The sequence below is a fragment of the Orcinus orca genome, chromosome 2 (assembly GCF_937001465.1).
Source record: "Orcinus orca chromosome 2, mOrcOrc1.1, whole genome shotgun sequence".
Lineage (NCBI taxonomy): Eukaryota > Metazoa > Chordata > Mammalia > Artiodactyla > Delphinidae > Orcinus > Orcinus orca.
The window spans coordinates 108,187,018-108,207,839 of NC_064560.1; the positions used below are offsets into that span (position 1 = coordinate 108,187,018).

Here is a 20,822-nt window from a genome sequence, read left to right on the forward strand (position 1 = left end):
GGAAATATTAAGCTTGGTGTAAGGTGAAAGGACAGATCTGTAAACTGCAGTTTCATCTTTATACTAAATGTGCCTAACCTGAGTTCTTCACTGGATTAGGACATACATTTAATAAAACATGAAATTGCCAGTTACTAAGGAGGTTGCCTTTATTTATAAGACTCACTACCTTCAGCCTTGATCTGAGACCCACACTCTCCAAAGATATGCCCTAGATTTTATGCAGTGTCTTTATGCTGCTGTTAGCTTACCTCATAGCCAGGAGACACTTAGCATGAAAGACCACAAACTATTACTGTTAATCCCTCTCATCTGCAATCCTCAGCTCCATTTTTAATTTTTACTGAGATATTCACAGCAGCACTTTTTTTAGCCAGAGGGGAGGGTGATGGTCAGTAAAAATCACTGAGGTCCTCATCTGCAGCGAGTCTGAAATAAATAGCGTTCTGGTTCTCAAGGTTAAACTTGGGGTTAGAGGCATCAAACTACTGTCAGGTGGAAGACACGGGCAGGTGGGTGTGATGAAAGAAGCAGCCAAAGCGGAGCCTTGTGCACAGTTCCAAAGCGTAGCTGACTGTGGAGCTAAAGCACCTTCAGAATGTATATTCTGCTGAGGCTGTAGAATCACCAGTCAGGGTATGCTCCCGGAAATACTGTTCCTGAGCATCAGCTAGATTCAAATCAGGCTACAAGGCTAGTGAAATTGGGCTGCCCTTGGAGTTTAAGATTTGCTCTTTAAAAAATTCTTTTCTAACAATAAAGAGACTAAGGAACGTAACCTGAAGGGACTGGAGGAGAGATCCAATTCCTTTATCTTACCTCTAGATCAGCTTGCATGACCAGAAGCTAGTTTGCAGCTTACCCTCTGCCCAGGAAAAACTGCCTGCAGGACCCTATATCACATTATCATTTACTGTCAGTTTATGGCGCCATGGATATATGTTTTACCAGGGTTAGGGTGTCCTCGTTCCTCAGGTACACTTAAAGAGGGAAATAACTGAATTATCAGAAATCACACATATTATATGCTCTTAAGAAGATCTTATTCTGTTTATTTTCTGAATCCAAAACTAAGTGGTTTTGGGTAGCATTCTGTTAGAAAAATCAGGTCATTCTATTAAAAATATTTTGAGAACCAGTAGTTGATTTGGGGTGAATTTGTTCCTTTATTCAGTACCACCGAAGAAGATCATATGAAAAAAGATCTATTCCGAGATCCTGCAGGAAGATGATTGCCAACGAGTCCTCCATCATCACCCGGCTGTTTGAAGGGCAGCTGAATTATAGCATCATATGTTTAAAGTGTGAGAACTGTACCTACAAGAATGAAGTCTTCACCGTCCTCTCCCTCCCCATTCCATCCAAATACGAGTGCTCTCTTCAGGTAGGGATTCTTACTCCATGAGACTTCTTTTGTCTTTCTCTACCCCAACCCTGGGTTTTCCCAAGGCTGTTTCCTACATTTTCTAGTATGAGGGGAGCTACTTTATAACTTAAAAAAATTGGAAACCCGTGATGAGAACGTTTTGTAGAAAAGTGACATACAGCCAAAAGTTACTATGAATTCAGATGTATCTCTAAATGTGCTCAATGAAAGAGCCTCACTGTAAAACTGGAAAGATGGGTGGGCTTTATTCAGTCTATTGAGATGGCTTGGCGCATATAGGGAATTTATACTTATAAAAATTTTATGGCCCTTTCTCATCCCAGAGGTCTGTAGGTACATATTAGGAAATGACTTTGACTCTTATTCTTGAGCTCTTATGTTTTGGACAAAAGCTGAGGAATCTGGGGGGAAGATAGAATGGAATAGTGCCTTAGTTTACCTCTCGAGTTTTCTTTACCATAATACCAAAAGTTAATCTGTAAGCGGAGGAGTGGTGGGAGTCGGGGGCAGGGGTGGGTGGAAGGTGGCAGTAAAAGCCAGGGAACTGTGAGGAGGGAGGGAGCAATAAGTTTCCTTGCAGGAAAACACACATTTATATTTTTCTTCTTAAATTGCTAAAAGTCTTGAAATACCAGAGTTAGAGAAAATAATCCTACTACTTATTCAGAACTGGGCTTTGTTCTCAGATCAAACTGCTAAACACTACTGAAGATGAATTCCAAAGCCTCTAAGTGAGGTGCTGGCAATCTGTGCTCGTCCTCCTCTTTAGGTTAATGGTTTGCAGAGCGGGGAGCCTGGCTGGTTGAGGATGTCTCCTGTGGGCATGAGATCTAATTCTCTCTGTTCTGCTGTCTTTATTATGGGCCACCCCCAAATACAGGGATACGGTCATTTTTCAGTCCCCAGATCATTTTTCTGATGAGATGAATAACTTAAAGCAGCTGCCTGACTTGGTTAGTGGAAATTGCATAGTTGGTATTATTCTGAAACAAACCAGAAATGTTAAAATGCTGATTCAGAGATTAGAAATGAGATGGACATTTGGATCTATTTCAATAACTCAGTGAGAAGGCAGCACCTCCTTTGCCAGGTGGACTATATCCAAGCTGCAGCTTGCGGCGCTGGCATCTCTTGGACTTGGAGAAAAGCACAGAGAATTACATTTCCGCAGCTCTTTCAGAGTTCTAATATAGACAGGACCCCAGGTTGAAGTGGATTCAGTTTGGTCACCAAATGCTTCTTCCCTCAACAGGACTGTCTCCAGTGTTTTTTTCAACAAGACACACTGGCCTGGGACAACCAAATTTACTGTTCCTTTTGCGAAACCAAGCAAGAAACAGCTGTGAAGGCCAATATTTCTAAAGCACCAAAAATAATTGTCTTTCACTTAAAAAGGTATGGATTTTAACATTTTGTGAGAAGATTTTTTGAACAGCTTTATCATGATATAATTCACATACCATGCAATTCACCTATTTAAGTGTACAATTCAATGGTGTTGAGTATATTACATTAATTTTTTAAAATCTGTGGTAAAATATATGTAACAAAACTTGCCACTTTAAGTATATAATTTCACTGGTATTAATTACATTCACAATATTGTGCATCGATTTTCCAAAACTTTTTCATCACCCTCAACAGAAACTCTGGGACCATTAAGCAATAACTCCCCATTCCTCTTCCCTCCCAGCCCCTGGTAACCTCCAGTCTACTTTCTGTGTCTATAAATTTGCCTGTTCTGATGCTTCATTTAAGTGTAGTCACACACCATTTGTCTTTTTTGCTGGCCTATTTCACTTAGCATGTTTCCAAGGTTCATCCTTGTTGTGACGTGTACCAGAAGTTCATTCCTTTTTATAGCTGAATAATACTCTATCGTATGTATGTACATCATATTTTGTTTGTCTATTCAACTGTCGATGGACATTTGGCACTCACTTGAGTGCTTTTAAAAAATAAATTTCCTATAAAGATGTTATAAAATAAATAAATAAATTCCCTAGCTCCACCCTTGGGGATTCTGTTCACACAGGTCTGAGGTGGAATCTAAGAATCACTATTTAAAATTTTAACACCCCCCCCCCCACCGCGCTCAGTTATTATTTTTATTTTTTTTGTTTTTGTTTTTGCGGTCCGCAGGCCTCTCACTGTTGTGGCCTCTCCCGTTGCGGAGCACAGGCTCCAGACGCGCAGGCTGAGCAGCCATGGCTCACGGGCCCAGCCGCTCTGCGGCATGTGGGATCTTCCCGGACCGGGGCACGAACCCGTGTCCCCCGCATCGGCAGGTGGACTCTCAACCACTGCGCCACCAGGGAAGCCCTATTTTTTAATTTATTTTTGGCTGCATTGGGTCTTAGTTGCTGTGTGGGCTTTCTCTAGTTGTGGAGCGTGGGTTGCGGTGTGCAGGCTTATTGTGGTGGCTTCTCTTGCTGCCGAGCACGGGCTCTAGGGCACACGGGCTTCGGTAGTTGTGGCTCGCGGGCTCTAGAGCACAGGCTCAGTAGTTGTGGAGCGTGGGCTTACTTGCTCTGCGGCATATTCCTGGGCCAGGGCTCGAACCCGTGTCCCCTGCATTGGCGGGCAGATTCTTAACCACTGCGCCACCAGGGAAGTCCCAGTTTTTATTTTTAAAAGTTACAAATCTACAGAAAATTTGAAAACGTATATAATGAATACCCATATACCCTAGAATCTTCATTAGTTGGGGCCACTTTGCCACATTTCCTTTTGTTCTTCCTGTCTGTTTCTCCCTCCAGCCCTCCCTTCCAATTTATTAGCTGAACCGTCTAAAGTAAGATGCAAACACCATGGCATTTCATGCTTAAATACTTCAGCAGGTATCACCTGAGAATAGGACATTCTCCTACATAATCACACCATTATCATATAGCCCAAGAAATTTAACAATAATTTTATATCACCCAAGATACTGTCCATATCTAAATTCCCCCATCCCCAAAATATCTTTCATAACTTTTCTTCCAATCTAGCATCCAGTCAAGGGTCATACATTGCATTTGGCTGTCTCTTTAGTCTCTTTTAATCTAGAAGACTCCTTCCCTCTTTTTTCATATTTAAACAATTTTTTCTCATTTTGAGTTTGTTTAGATTATGTCACCCATCCTGGATTTGTCTAATTGTTTCCCCATAGTTAGATTTAGGCTAAACTTTTTTTTTTTTTTAGCAAGAATTTGCCATAGCTGATGTTATGGACTTGTCATTACATTACATCAGGAGGCAGATAATAAAAGTTTGTCCCACTACTGGTAATGTTAATTTGATCACTTAGTTAAGGTGGTGACTATACGATCTCACCATTTAAAGGTATAGTAGTTTTCCCCTCTGTAACTAGTATCACTCTGGACTCGTGGATATTTTTAAACTTAATTGGTTTAATATGCATTACTATTATCATTCTCCTCCATGCTCAAATTGTTCAAAGTTGGCCAGTGGGATCCCCTTCAAGCCAGCTCCTGTGCCCCATTAGTTAATTTAAGTTTACTTACATATATAAAATGTATCCTTCTTTTATATAGTTCTATGAATTTTGACAAATGTAATGTAACCATCACTGCCAACAGAGATTCTTTCCATCACCCCAAAAAGTTTTCTCATGTTCCTTTATAATCAATTCCTTCTCCCACCCTCAGCCCCTAGAAACTTCTGATCTGAGTTCCATGTTTATTGCCTTTTCCTGCATGTCGTATGTTATACCAGATATGGCCTTTTGAGTTTGGCTTCTTTCACTTAGCACAATGAGATTAACCCATGTTGTGGAATGTAGTCATGGTTCCTTCCTTTTGATTGCTGTGTAGTATACTCTTTTATGAATGTACCAAAATTGTTGATCCATTCACTAGTTGATGAACATTTGAGTTGTTTCCAGCTTGGGGCAGATATGAATACAGCTGCTATAAATTTTGCGTATAGGTTTCTGTGTGGATATAAGTCTTTGTTTCTTCTGAGATGATACCTAGGCATGGGATTGCTGGGTCATATGATATGATAGTCCCTTAGTTTTTGCAAACAAGGTTTCTTGCTTTCTGGCACAAGAATATCTCAGCCTCACCCAGTAATTTCCCTTCCCCTGACCTAAACCAGCTGTTTTTCCAAAATGAACATAATTTATTCTTTAAAAAGCTCTGGGGTGATTCTGATATGAACTCAGATTTGGGAATTGCTGATCTGTATAACACATAGAGAATGTGACAAGATTTTCACAAAATTTTATCTTATTAAAGATATATTAAAACCTCCAAGTTGGAAAACAGGACACTGCGAAGACAGTGTGTGCTGAAATCAACATACGGAAAAGCTGAGTCAGCTTGGTTAGAGTGAACAGCATCAGATGGAGGGAAGACTTCTGGAAGTTATCAATGTGATTTCTACTCCCCCCGATGCTGAGCTTGGCTTTATCCCTTTCTTTTTCTCCCGCTGGATTGACTCTACCCTGTCTCACTCCCTGACTCAGGCTCTTGGCCCACTTCAGCCTCAGTTTTGGCTGTGGAGATTCAAATATACATAGATAAGAAAAAAATAATTTATGTATAAGTCTACACCAAATAATCTTTCCAAGAAATTACTTTTAACTGTACTTAGAACTTGTGAAGGTATGTGCACTTCATTCATGAGTGGTTCACAAACTTACTTTCTATTTTACACATTTTTTATATCTCTGCAGGTTTGACATTCTGGGTACAATGAAAAGGAAACTGAGGACAGATATTCATTACCCGCTCACTAACTTGGACCTTACTCCTTACATTTGTCCAATTTTTCGGAAACATCCTAAATATAACCTCTGTGCAGTGGTGGTGAGTAAAATACTGAAACTATTTAAAGTAACACAGGTTTAAAGAAAACTGTAGAATTATCTGTTTGAATGACTACTACTTCTATCTCTCCCTGACTTCTCCTATACTGCCCTTTTTAAAACAAAATATAGAGCCTGGAAACTCCCTGCTTTGACCTTGAACAGTAGAGCAGTGAAAGAATACATCAAAGAATACAATGTCCTCTATGCTGCCTCTCCACTGTCCCTCTACTCTATAATACTACAGAGTATTTATTTATTAGTATTTATACTAATAAATAATACTATAACAATAGTAGAGACAGGCTATTTCAGATCTAGGGACATTTGTGAGCTGTGCTCTGGGGGCAGCAGAAGTCGGTTCCAGTAGCTTTATGTTGAATAATCATGAGCCCCTCTATGGTGAAAGCCCCAAACACTAGGTACACGGTAGTCATAGACTCACTACCTGTGTGCGTCAGTCCTAAGGAAACTCTGGGGGTTCCCTTTGGCTCTAAATCAACTGTCATCATTGAGGATTCCCTGAAGGAAAGAAAGCATGGAGTATAATTCAGACCAAATCATCTAGAACTTCCCACAACATCAACCACCCCAAGCAACAGGACATTTTCTGGGTTTCTGTTCTGGATCACAGTGTTAAAGATCTGCTTCAGAACATTCAGATTTCAGTTGAACCTGGAGGTCCAGTTGTGTCCAATGTCAGATGGGCGGGGCTCGCACTGGAGCCCAGTATGATTCACCAGAGCCCTCCAGTGTACTGAAGTCTAATTTCCCTTTTGGGCTTATCACTGAATTAATATAAAATGTTGATCCCACTGGTCTTTCTCTTTAACATCTCTCAGAACCATACTTCAAACTTAAAAAAAAATCCTTCTTTACTTTTTCCTTTTTACTTCAAACCTTCACATTCTCCTTTCTAATTTATCCTGCCCTTAAATATGATTTTCCTTGTCTCACTCGCCAATTTGGAAATCTAGAGTGACATCCTCTTCCCTATCATAATAAACTCTAATGTGAATTCCAAAATGATATGCCCCCCCCATATTTTACTGTTTTAACATCTCATTATAAGTGTTTCTGCTTCAAAAAAAAATCCAAAAGCAGAATTTATAAAAAATTACGTGGTAATTATCTACAGTTAGATAAAAAGAGTCACCCAAGCTTCCTATAAATTCTTAATCCTTTAGTGTTTAAATTATTTGTTAATTGAAGGGTAAAAATTGGTTTTGAAAGAGAAATATATCTAGGATTTGCTGCAAATTGATGATTGATCAGAAACAAGAACTAAGCATCTTAGAAACTACGATGTATGGTCATAGGGAAAGGCCAGCCATAGCTCGGTTACTCAAGGTGTCGTCCCCAGGAGACACCTGTTAGAAATAAGGAATCTCAGGTTCCACCCCACATTTACTGACTAGAAACTTGCATTTTATCAAGATCCCCATGTGATTTGAATGCATATGGAAGTTTGAGCAGTACTCAGACCAGAAGAGAAGGATTACCTCCACACCACCCTTAACAGAGATTTATCCAGCTTTTGAATAAGCCCTTAAAGAGCTTCCTGCTTTATAAGGAAGGCTCTTTATCTGCCAGATTTGTTTGATTTATTTTACAAACATATAGTGCTTGCTATGTACCAAGCACTCTTCCAAGCACTTTATGAATAATCAATCATTTAATCCTTATGTAGCCCTGTGAAGTGTAGGCACTATTATTATCCCCATCTTACAGAATGGGAAACAGGAACAGAGGTTAAATAATCTGCTCCAATCTACTGCCTACAAAGGGCAGAGCCAGGACCTGAAGCCAGGCAGGCTGGCTCCAAACAGTCCTGCTCGCACTGCCATGTTACGCTGCCTCTGACTGTTAACTTGTCTCTCTGTATGGGGCACAAATCTACCTTCATCCTTGTAACTCCTTCCATTTGTCCTAATTCTGTCCTCTGAGGTAGTAATAGTAATATGTGCGTGGCTTTTTGGTTAACAAATGCTTGTACATATGTGTTAGTTAAACAGAACACATTCTTCTTTCTTATACATGATGACCGTTCAAATATTAGAAAATAGTGATCATACACCAACAATGTTTACCTCCTTCAGCCCATTTCAGATGATTGGTTTCTAGAAAAACTTTTTAAAATTATGAAATATTTCAGGCACAGAAAACAATACAGTAAGTGTGCACACAGATGTTAAGAATAGAATATTGTAGAAAAAAATCAAGCCCCTGTGTATCTTTAACAACCCCACTCCCCCCCTTCTCTGTCCTGAATTTGGAGGGAATTATACCCATGCATTCTTTCCTATGTGTCTATACTATACTTTCATACTTTTATCACACATGTGTGATATAGTGTGTTTTGCGTGTTTTATAAATCTAGTATCATTAACTGTACATATCCTTCTGTAACTTTTTTCCTCAGCATTATTTTTATGATATTAATCCATACTGATATATTAGCTTTAGTGCGTACATTTACTGCATTTACTAATTCGTTGTGTCTATTTATTTATCATTTCTCCTGTTGCTGGACAGTTAGGTTGTTTCCAGCATTCTGCTCCTACAACTTTGCATAATGCATTGTCATGTGCTAACACATGAAACTATATATACGTGTGTGTGTGTGTTCTCCCAGATCACATTTTGAAGATAACTGACCTGAATCTCTCCTTTAATCTATTAACATAAAACACTTAATTTCTTTTTTCTTTGCTAAAAATGTTTTCACATTTTTTATATCTATTTTCACAGTCGAGAAACATGTAACTTTCTCATACTGTTCTTTTCTGTTTTTGTCTTGAGGATCAGCCTGTTTCTAGCCTCATAAAATAAGCTGGCCATTCTTTTCTATTCTTTGGCACAGTCTGCAGAAGATAAAAATAACTTGTTTTTTGAAAGGCTGGTAGAATTAAACAAAAAACCTATCTGGTCCTGAAATTTTTATTCTTGGTGGGTGGATTTTAAAATATTTGCTCAATTTGCTTTAGCCAGGATGAGACTATTTCAGGAGTTTCTGTTTCTTCATTTTTGAAAAAATAAACTTTTTATTGAGATAAAACATACATATAGAAGAATGCAAGCCATGAATGTAAAACTCAATAAATTTTCGTAAAGGTAACCTGCCCATGTAACCAGAAAACAGTTCAAGTAGAATATTACCAGCACCCTAACTGCCCTTGTGCCCCCTTCTAGTCCAGGAGACCACTGGCTGCTGACAGAATAGGTTTTGCCAGCTCTTGTCCTTTATAGAAATGGAATCATACTGTGTGTACTCTTTTGTGCCTGGCTTCTTTTACTCAAAATTATGCAACATTCATTGATATTGTTGCATGTATTGTAGTTTGTTCCTTCTCATTGCTGTATAGTATTACACTGTGTGAAAATACCACAAATTGCTCTACCCAAAGATCATGAAGACACTTACCTATTCTATCTTATAAAAGCTTTCTTTTACTTTAGCATGGTTTAAAAAATTATATTGAAAACTTCCAACTTCTTACATTTTCAAATTTATTGGCAGAAAATTGCTCACATTATACTCTTGACATTTTAATATCTCTATTGAATTCTCAGTTCTCCCTTTGTTTATTGTTAATATTATCTGTGTCTAATCTGTTTTTTCTTGGTCAGTCTTGCCAAAGTTTATCTATTTTGTTATCTGAAAGAACAAGCTTGTGGTTTTGTTGATTCTTTATTCCATTGTGTTCTATTTCATTAATTTCTGGTCTTTATTTCCCTTCTTATACTTTCTTTGAGTTTCCATCAACATGTTATTTAGAGGTGCATTTGAAAAATTCCAAACATAATTTTATTTAGTCATCTTTTTGTTACTAATTTCTAACTTAACTGCATTCTTATCAGAAAATATGGTCCAAATGTTATCTATTCTTGGTACGTGTTGATACTCACTTTGTGTCATAGTTTTGTGTGTGCTTGAAAAGAATTTTTAAATTAGGTTCAGGGTTCCATATGTCCTTTAAATATAATGCATTAATTGTGTTGTTTGAATATATACTCTTAATAAGTTTTAGTTTGCTTTAACAAGATTAATAACTGAAAGATATATGATAAAAAAAGACTGTGATTTTGCCAAAATTTTCCAGTAATTGTCATAATTTGAAGCTATGTGTGCAATTTTATATCTTTGTAGTGAATTATTCCTTTTATCATGGTAGGGGAATCTTTTATACTTAGCCATACCTTTTCACTTAAAGTCTTGTCTAGTTTGATATTGAAAAAACTATTCCAGCTTTCTTTTGGATGATATTATTTGTTCTTTTTCTGTCCTTTTCTTTCTTTTCTTTTGTTTTCTTCCAGTTTTATTGAGATATAATTGACATACGGCACTGTATAAGATGTACAGCATAATTATTTAATCATGAAATTATCACAGTAAGTTTAATGAACATCCATCATCTCATTTAAATACAAAATTAAAGAAATAGAAGAAAAGTTTTCCTTGTGATGAGAACTCCTAGGATTTATTCATAACAACTTTCATATATGACATACAACAGTGTTAATTATATTTATGTTGTACATTTCATCCCTGGTACTTATTTATCTTATAACTGGAAGTTTGTACCTTTTGACCACCTTTCTCCAATTCCTCCTTCACCCACCCCCCCGCCTCTGGTAACTACAAATCTGGTTTCTTTTTCTATGAGTTTGTTTGTTTGTTTTTCAAGTATAATTGACTTAAAACAATATGTTAGTTCTTGTCACACAACAGAGTGATTTGATAGTTCTATACATTTCAAAATGATTACAGTAAGTCTAGTTATGCTATATCACTACACAAAGATATTATATAGTTATTGACTATATTCCCCTTGTGACTCATTTGTTTGCAACTGAACAAATTTCATCCTTGTGACTCATTTGTTAGCAACTGAAAGTTTGTACCTCTTAATTTCCCTCACGTCTATTTTTCCTTCGCCTATGCCTCTCTCTTCTGGAAACTACTTGTTTGCTCTCTGTAGCTATAACTCTGTTTCTGTTTTGTTTGTTCATTTGTTTTATTTTTCATATTCCACATATAAGTGAAATTGTGTAGTATTTGTCTTTCGCGGGCTGACTTATTTCACTTAGCATACTACCCGCTAGGTCCAACCATGTTGTCACAAATGGCAAGATTTCATTCTTTTTTTTTTTTTATGGCTGACTAGTATTCGATTGTGTATATATGCCACACATCTTCTCTATCCATTAATCTATTGATGGGCACTTGGGTTGCTTCCATATCTTGGCTATTATAAATAATGCTGCAATGAACATAAGGGTGTATGTATTTTTTCAAATTAGTGTTTTGGTTTTCTTTGGATATATGCCCAGGAGTGGAATTGCTGGATCATATGGTAGTTCTATTTTTAATTTTTGGAGGAATTTTCATAGTGTTTTCCATAGTGGCTGCACCAACTTACATTTCCACCAACAGTGTACTAGGGTTCCCTTTTCTTCACATTCTCACCAACACTTTATTTTTTTTAATAATAGCCATTCTAACAGGTGTGAAGTGATGTCTCATTGTGGTTTTGATGTCCATTTCTCTGATGACTAGTGATATTGAGCATTTTTTCATGTACCTGTTGGCCATCTGTGTGTCTTCCTTGGAAAAAATTCGATTCAGCTCCTCTGCCCATTTTTTATTTTATTTTATTTTATTTTTATTTATTTATTTTTTGCGGTATGCGGGCCTCTCACTGTTGTGGCCTCTCCCGTTGTGGAGCACAGGCTCCAACACGCAGGCTCAGTGGCCATGGCTCACAGGCCCAGCCACTCTGCAGCATGTGGGATCTTCCCAGACCAGGGCACGAACCCGTGTCCCCTGCATCGGCAGGTGGACTCTCAACCACTGCGCCACCAGGGAAGCCCCTGCCCATTTTTTAATAGGGTTTTTGTTTTTTGGATGTTGAGTTGTATGGGTTACTTATTATTTTGGATATTAACCCCTTATCTGATATATCATTTGCAAATATCTTCTCTCATTTAGTAGGCAGCCTTTTTGTTTTGTTGATAGCTTGCTTCACTGTCCAAAAGCTTTTTAGTTTGATGTAGTCCCATTTGTTTATTTTTGCTTTTGTTTCCCTTGCCTGAGGAGATATATGCAAAAAAAATATTACTAAGACCAATGTCAAAGAGCATACTGCCTATGTTTTCTTCTAGAAGTTTTCTGGTTTCAGAAACTTAACATCTTTAATCCATTTGAATTCATTCTTGTGCATGTTGTGAGAGAGTAATCTAGTCTGATTTTTTTGCATGTAGCTATCCACTTTTCCAACACCATTTCTCTAAGAGGCTGTCTTTTCCCCATTGTGTATTCTTGTTTCCTTGTCATAGATTAATTGACCATGTAAATGTGGGTTCATTTCTGGGCTCTCTATTCTGTTCCACTGATCCATGTGTCGTTTTTGTGTTAATTTCTCTTTCTGATAGTTTGTTGTTAGTGTACAGAAATGCAGTAGGTTCTGTATATTAATTTTGTATCCTGCAACTTTACCGAATTCATTGATGAGTTCTAGTAGTTCTTTGATGGGATCTTGGGATTTTCTTTTTTTAATGCTATTTATTTTATTTATTAAAAAATTTTTATTGGAGTAAGTTGATTGTTGTGTTAGTTTCTGCTGTACAGCAAAGTGAATCAGTTATACATATACATATATAGACCCTTTTTTTAAGCTTCTTTGCCCATATAGGTCATTACAGAGTATTGAGTAGAGTTCCCTGTGCTATACATACAGTAGGTCCTTATTAGTTATCTATTTTATATATAGTAGTGTGTATATGTCAATCCCAAACTCCCAATTTATGCCCCTCTCTTTACCCCCCGGTAACCATAAGTTTGTTTTCTACATCTGTAATTCTATTTTTTTGGTAGATAAGTTCATTTGTACCCTTTTTTTAGTTTCCACATATAAGCGATATCATATGATATTTGTCTTTCTGTCTGACTTCACTTATTATGACAATCTCTAGGTCCATCCATGCTGCTGCAAATGGCATTATTTCATTCTTTTTTATGACTGAGTAATATTCCATTGTATATGTGTACCACATCTTTATCCATTCCTCTGTTGATGGACATTTAAGTTGCTTCCACGTCCTGGTTATTGTAAATAGTGCTGCAATGAGCAATGGGGTGCGTGTGTCTTTTCAAATTATGGCTTTCTCCAGATATATGCCCAGGAATGGGATTGCTGGATCATACAGTAGCTTTATTTTTAGTTTTTAAAGGAACCTCCATACTGTTCTCCATAGTGGCTGTACCAATTAACATTCCTACCAACAGTGTATGAGGGTTCCCTTTTCTCCACATCCTCTCCACCATTTATTGTTTGTAGATATTTTGATGATGGCCATCTGACCAGTGTGAGGTGATACCTCATTGTGGTTTTGATTTCTCTAATAGTGATTTTGAGCATCTTTCTCATGTGCTTTTAGGCCATATGTATGTCTTCTTTGGAGAAATGTGTATTTAGATCTTACACCCATTTATTGTTCAGTTGTTTCTTTTTTTGATATTGAGCTGCATGAGCTGTTAGTATATTTTGGAGATTAATTCCTTGTCAGTTGCTACGTTTGCAAATATTTTCTCCCATTCTGAGGGTTGTCTTTTTGTTTTGTTTATGGTTTCCTTTGCTGTTCAAAAGATTTTAATGTTATGTAGGTCCCATTTGTTTATTTTTGTTTTTATTTGTATTACTCTAGGAGGTGTATCAAAAAAGATCTTGCTGCAATTTATGTCAAAGAGTGTTCTTCCTATGTTTTGCTCTAAGAGTTTGATGGTGTCTGATCTTACATTTAGGTCTTTAATCCATTTTGAGTTTATTTTTGTGTGTGGTGTTAAGGAGCATTCTAATTTCATTCTTTTACATGTAGCTGTCCAATTTTCCCAGCACCACTTATTGAAGAGACTGTCTTTTCTCCAGTGTACTTTGTTGCCTCCTTTGTCATAGATTAGGTAACCATAGGTGCATGGGTTTATCTCTGGACTTTCTATCCTGTTCCACTGATCCATATTTCTGTTTTTGTGTCAGTACCAACTGTTTTGATGAATGTAGCTTTGTAGTATAGTCTGAAGTCAGGGAGCCTGATTCTTCCAGCTCCATTTTTCTTTCTCAAGATTGCTTTGGCTATTCATGGTCTTTTGTGTTTCCATACAAATTGTAAAATTATTGTTCTAATTATGTGAAAAATACCATTGGTAATTTGATAGGGATTGCATGGAATCTGTAGATTGCTTTGGCTAGTATAGTCATTTTCACAATATTGATTCTTCCAATCCAAGAGTATGGTATATCTCTCCATCTGGTTGTGTCATCTTTTATTTCTTTCATCAGTATCTTATAGTTTTCTGAGTACAGGTCGTTCGCCTCCTTAGGTAGGTTTATTCCTTGGTATTTTATTCTCTTTTTTTTTGGTATTTTATTCTTTTTGATGCAATGGTAAATGAGATTGTTTCTGGAATTTCTCTTTCTAATCTTTTGGTTTGCTATTATTTTGTTGAGGATTTTTACGTCTCTGTTCATCAGTGATATTGTCCTTTAATTTTTGTGTGTGTGATATCTTTGTCTGTTTTTGGTATCAGGGTGATGGTGGCCTCATAGAATGAGCTTGGGAGTGTTTCTTTTAATGTGTTAAGAGATTTCTGTGTATTAATTTTGTATCCTGTAACTTTACCAAATTCATTTATGAGCTCTAGTAGTTTTCTGGCAGCATCTTTAAGATTTGCTATGCATAGTATCATGTCATCTGCAAATAGTGACAGTTTTACTTCTTCTTTTCCAGTTTGGATTCCTTTTATTTCTTTTTCTTCTCTGCTTGCCATGGCTAGGACTTCCAAGAGTATGTTGAATAATAGTGGTGAGAGTGGACATCCTTGTCTTCTTCCTGATCTTAGAGGAAATGCTTTCAATTTTTCACCATTGAGAATGATGTTTGCTGTAGGTTTGTCATATATTGCCTTTATTATATTGAGGAAGTTTCCCTCTATGCCCACTTACTGGAGAGTTTTTTTTTTTTTATCATAAATGGGTGTTGAATTTTGTTGAGCGCTTTTTCTTCATCTGTTGAGATAATCATATGGTTTTTATTATTCAATTTATTAATATGTGTATCACATTGACTGATCTGCATAAATTGAAGAATCCTTGCATCTCTGGGATAAATCCCACTTGATCATGTTGTATGATCCTCTTAATGTGTTGTTGGATTCAGTTTGCTATTATTTTGTTGAGAATTTTTGTGTCTATGTTCATCAGTGATATTGGTCTTTAATTTTCTTTTTTTTGTGTTATCTTTGTGTGGTTTTGGTACCAGGGTGATGGTGGCCTCATAGAATGAGCTTGGGAGTGTTCCTTCTTCTGCAACTTTTTGGAAGAGTTTCAGAAGGGTAGATGTTAACTGTCCTCTAAATGTTTGATAGAATTCACCTGTGAAGCCATCTAGTCCTGGACTTTTGTTTGATGGAAGATTTTTAATCACAGTTTCAATTTCAGTACTTGTCATTGGTCTGTTCATATTTTCTATTTCTTGCTGGTTCAGTCTTGAAAGGTTGTCCTTTCTAAGAATTTGTCCATTTCTCCTAGGCTGTCCATTTTATTGGTGTATAGTTGCTTGTAGTAGTCTCTTATGATCCTTTGTACTTCTTTTTTTTTTTTTTTTGGCTGTGAAAAGTCTTAGTTGTGGCACTTGGGATCTTAGTTGCTGCACGTGGGATCTTTAGTTGTGGCATGCGGGATCTTTTAGTTGTGGCATGCAGGCTCATAGCTGCACCACAAGGGCTTCTTATTTGCGGCATTCAGACATCTTAGTTGCAGCACGCGGACTCTTAGTTGTGGCATGCATGCGGGATCTAATTCCCAGACCAGGGATCAAACCCAGGCCCCCTGCATTGGGAGCATGGAGTCTTACCCACTGAACCACCAGGTAAGTCCCATGATCCTTTGTATTTCTGTGGTGTCAGTTGTAACTTCTTTTTCATTTGTGATTTTATTGATTTGGGCCCTCTCTCTTTTTTTCCTTGATGACTCTCTCTAAAGGTTTCTCCATCCATACTGCATTAGGAGGCAAAACCCAACTTCAAAAACTTATAGTCTTTGGATCCAGCATGTTAAGAAACATCTCATATATGGTTGTCCTCTCCTCAGCAGTGGGAGCCATTTTCAGTAATGACATGGAGCTGAAGGTGACCCTTCTACCCTTGTTCAATTCTCCTTGTCTAAAGAGCTCTTCTTCCTCTGGGCTTTCAAGGGTGAGTGGATTTACAAATGCCCACCCTTTGTTTTCAGAATCACGGGCCACCATTACAAATGTCACATCCAAAACGGGAAAATTCACTGTGGTGTAACTGGAACATACGCATCCTCACTTCCATGGACGTCTTCCCAACCCAACTAACATGGCCACTGAACTTGATGTCCTGTTCTGGGCGTAATTAAGCTCTTCTTACACATATCAATCCTGTCCACCAGGGCTGTAACTATTGATAAAGGAGACATCTTAGCTGAATGATTTTTGTTGTGCATGTAGCAAATAAGTACTCCTAAGCTGTCAAGATCCTCAAGAATCCTGCCAAACCTTACAGTGATTTGAACAGTCAAATATTTCTCTTGTAATTCAGGCTGACTGCCCAAAGGTAAGAGAACTTCAATGTAACTGTCTTTCATTCTCCTTAGGTGGCAGTCCTTTCTGTGACTTAGCCAAAAAAACTATTAAGTAATTTTCTTTCCTCCATTGCTTTCACGTGGTCTCTCCAGTTTGTGGATGCTCCTACTATCTCCTGCAACTTATCTGGAATTTCATGAATGTGGAAGCCTCTCTGTTTCTTGGGATTCTGAGATCCTTGAGTCAGTTCTCTGATGGGAGCAAGGAGCCCTTCACTCAGCGTACAAAGCTGCAACACTGCCCGCCTCATCACGCTTGCCTGCCGCCACGCACATGACCACAGACCTGGGCTCTGCGTGCCGGTCGGTGGAGGGAAGTTGAGGCAATGGATGGCAGGAGAGGGAGAAGGATAGCAGGCACCAGACTGGACCTTGCTCACCAGGACCGCACCCTTGCAGTGTGGCCACGGGAGGGGGCAGGGGCAGGCTAGATTTACCAGAATCTTTACCAACCTTCTTGCAAACTAATCTCTCTTATATATTACTTTTTCATTTGTATTCAATTTTATTTATTTGTGTAGGACATATTTCAGTAGACTTTTCAACAAGGGTCTTTTATCCTGAAGTCTCCCAAGTCTTTGACTGAAAAAGTCTTTAGTTTACTTTGATTCTTGAATAATTTAACTAGAGACCAAATTCTAGATGACTTTCTTTTATCATTTTGAAACAATTTTATTATTTCTGTTTATAAGGCTGCCATGGAGTTCTACCATCATTTTATTCTTTTGTAGGTAATCTTTTTTTCTTGTTGCTTTAAAAACTTTTCTCTTTGTATTTGTTGTCTTGCAGTATTATTTTTATTTATCCTTGGTTCACTGTATTTCCTAAATTTGAAGATTCATGCCTTTCATTAATCATTTCTAGTCATTATCACTTTCAATACTGTTTTGCTCCTATATTCTCTAGAACTTCTACAAGGCATATACTGAATGTTCTCATTCAACTTTATTTATTTATTTATGTATTTATTTATGGCTGCATTGGGTCTTTGTTGCTGTGCGCAGGCTTTCTCTAGTTGCGGCGAGTGGGGGATACTCTTTGTTGCGCTGTGTAGGCTTCTCATTGTGGTGGCTTCTCTTGTTGTGGAGCACAGGCTCTAGGCATGCAGGCTTCAGTAGTTGTGGCTTGTGGGCTCTGGAGTGCAGGCTTAGTAGCTGTGGCACACGGGCTTAGTTGCTCTGCAGCATGTGGGATCTTCCCGGACCAGGGCTTGAACCCATGTCACCTGCACTGCCAGGCGGATTCTTAACCACTGTGCCACCAGGGAAGTCTCTCATTCAGCGTCTCGTTGCTACTACACTCAGGGTAATTTCCTGTTTTGTTTCTGTAGTTTATTCATTCTCTCTTCAATTCTATGTACTATTTACTCACTACATTAAATTTTTAATTTCAAGTATTTATCATTTCTGAAAGTTCTTTTTAGTTTTTCAGTTTGCTTCCTTTTCTTAAATGTCTATATACTCTCTGTATAGTCTCTATTACCTAAAGTCCTTGGAGTTTTTTTTTTTCTTATTTATTTATTTTTTACATCTTTATTGGAGTATAATTGCTTTACAATGGTGTGTTAGTTTCTGCTTTATAACAAAGTGAATCAGTTATGCATATACGTATGTTCCCATATCTCTTCCCTCTTGCATCTCCCTCCCTCCCACCCTCCCTATCCCACCCCTCTAGGTGGTCACAAAGCACCGAGCTGATCTCCCTGTGCTATGCAGCTGCTTCCCACTAGCTATCTACCTTATGTTTGGTAGTGTATATATGTCCATGCCACTCTCTCGCTTTTTCACAGCTCACCCTTCCCCCTCCGCATATCTTCAAGTACATTCTCTAGTAGGTCTGTGTCTTTATTCCTGTCTTACCCCAAGGTTCTTCATGACAATTTTTTTCTTAAATTCCATATATATGTGTTAGCATACGGTATTTGTATTTCTCTTTCTGACTTACTTCACTCTGTATGACAGACTCTAGGTCCATCCACCTCATTACAAATAGCTCAATTTCGTTTCTTTTTATGGCTGAGTAATATTTCATTGTATATATGTGCCACATCTTCTTTATCCATTCATCCGATGATGGACATGTAGGTTGTTTCCATCTCTGGGCTATTGCAAATAGAGCTGCAATGAACATTTTGGTACATGACTCTTTTTGAATTATGGTTTTCTCAGGGTATATGCCCAGTAGTGGGATTTCTGGGTCATATGGTAGTTCTATTTGTAGTTTTTTAAGGAACCTCCATACTGTTCTCCATAGTGGCTTTACCAATTCACATTCCCGCCAACAGTGCAGGAATGTTCCCTTTTCTCCACACCTTCTCCAGCATTTATTGTTTCTAGATTTTTTGATGATGGCCATTTTGACTGCTGTGAGATGATATCTCATTGTAGTTTTGATTTGCATTTCTCTAATGATTAATCATGTTGAGCATTCTTTCATGTGTTTGTTGGCAGTCTGTATATCTTTTTTGTAGAAATATCTATTTAGAAATATCTATTTAGAAATATCTTCTGCCCATTTTTGGATTGGGTTTTTTTTTATTATTGAGCTGCATGAGCTGCTTATAAATTTTGGAGATTAATCCTTTGTCAGTTGCTTCATTTGCAAATATTTTTTCCCATTCTGAGGGTTGTCTTTTGGTCTTGTTTATGGTTTCCTTTGCTGTGCAAAAGCTTTGAAGTTTCATTAGGTCCCTTTTGTTTATTTTTGTTTTTATTTCCATTTCTCTAGGAGGTGGGTCAAAAAGGATCTTGCTGTGATTTATGTCAGTGTTCTGCCTATGTTTTCCTCTAAGAGTTTGATGGTTTCTGGCCTTACATTTTAGTTCTTTAATCCATTTTGAGCTTATTTTTGTGTATGGCGTGAGGGAGTGATCTAATCTCATACTTTTACATGTACCTGTCCAGCTTTCCCAGCGTCACTTATTGAAGAGGCTGTCCTTTCTCCACTGTACATTCCTGCCTCCTTTATCAAAGATAAGGTGACCATATGTGCGTGGGTTTATCTCTGGGCTTTCTTTCCTGTTCCATTGATCTATCTTTCCATTTTTGTGGCAGTACCATACTGTCTTGATTACTGTAGCTTTGTAGTATAGTCTGAAGTAAGGGAGCCTGATTCCTCCAGCTCCGTTTTTCGTTCTTAATATTGCTTTGGCTATTCGGGGTCTTTTGTGTTTCCATACAAATTATGAAATTTTTTGTTCTAGTTCTGTGAAAAATGCCAGTGGTAGTTTGATTCGGATTGCATTGGATCTGTAGATTGCTTTGGGTACTAGAGTCATTTTCACAATGTTGATTCTTCCAATCCAAGAACATGGTATATCTCTCCATCTATTTGTATCATCTTTAATTTCTTTCATCAGTGTCTTATAATTTTCTGCATACAGGTCTTTTGTCTCCTTAGGTAGGCTTATTCCTAGCTATTTTATTCTTTTTGTTGCAATGGTAAATGGGAGTGTTTTCTTGATTTCACTTTCAGATTTTTCATCCTTAGTGTATAGGAATGCCAGAGATTTCTGTGCATTAATTTTGTATCCTGCTACTTTACCAAATTCATTGATTAGCTCTAGTAGTTTTCTGGTAGCATCTTTAGGATTTCCTATGTATAGTATCATGTCATCTGCAAACAGTGACAGCTTTACTTCTTCTTTTGCAATTTGGATTCCTTTTATTTCTTTTTCTTCTCTGATTGCTGTGGCTAAAACTTCCAAAACTATGTTGAATAAGAGTGGTAAGAATGGGCAACCTTGTCTTGTTCCTGATCTTAGTGGAAATGCTTTCAGTTTTTCACCATTGAGGATTATGTTGGCTGTGGGTTTGTTATATATGGCCTTTATTATGTTGAGGAAAGTTCCCTCTATGCCTACTTTCTGCAGGGTTTTTATCATAAATGGGTGTTGAATTTTGTTGAAAGCTTTCTCTGCATCTATTGAGATGATCATATGGATTTTCTCCTTCAG

At 37.6% G+C, this 20,822-nt stretch overlaps 1 protein-coding gene and 1 pseudogene across 5 annotated transcripts in view; one reads left to right on the forward strand and one right to left on the reverse strand.

Annotated features, from left to right (window-relative positions):
* USP50 (ubiquitin specific peptidase 50) overlaps positions 1–20,822 on the forward strand; it is a 32,713-nt gene that overhangs the window by 3,265 nt on the left and 8,626 nt on the right. For all 5 annotated transcript variants that reach the window (XM_049706083.1, XM_033408410.2, XM_049706080.1 and 2 more), the window contains 3 exons: positions 1,175–1,384; positions 2,640–2,782; positions 6,072–6,204. In XM_049706083.1, the coding sequence (XP_049562040.1) occupies positions 1,175–1,384; positions 2,640–2,782; positions 6,072–6,204 (486 nt within the window). The remainder of the gene's footprint in view (positions 1–1,174; positions 1,385–2,639; positions 2,783–6,071; positions 6,205–20,822) is intronic.
* LOC105748603 (acyl-coenzyme A thioesterase 9, mitochondrial-like) lies at positions 15,838–19,679 on the reverse strand (annotated as a pseudogene).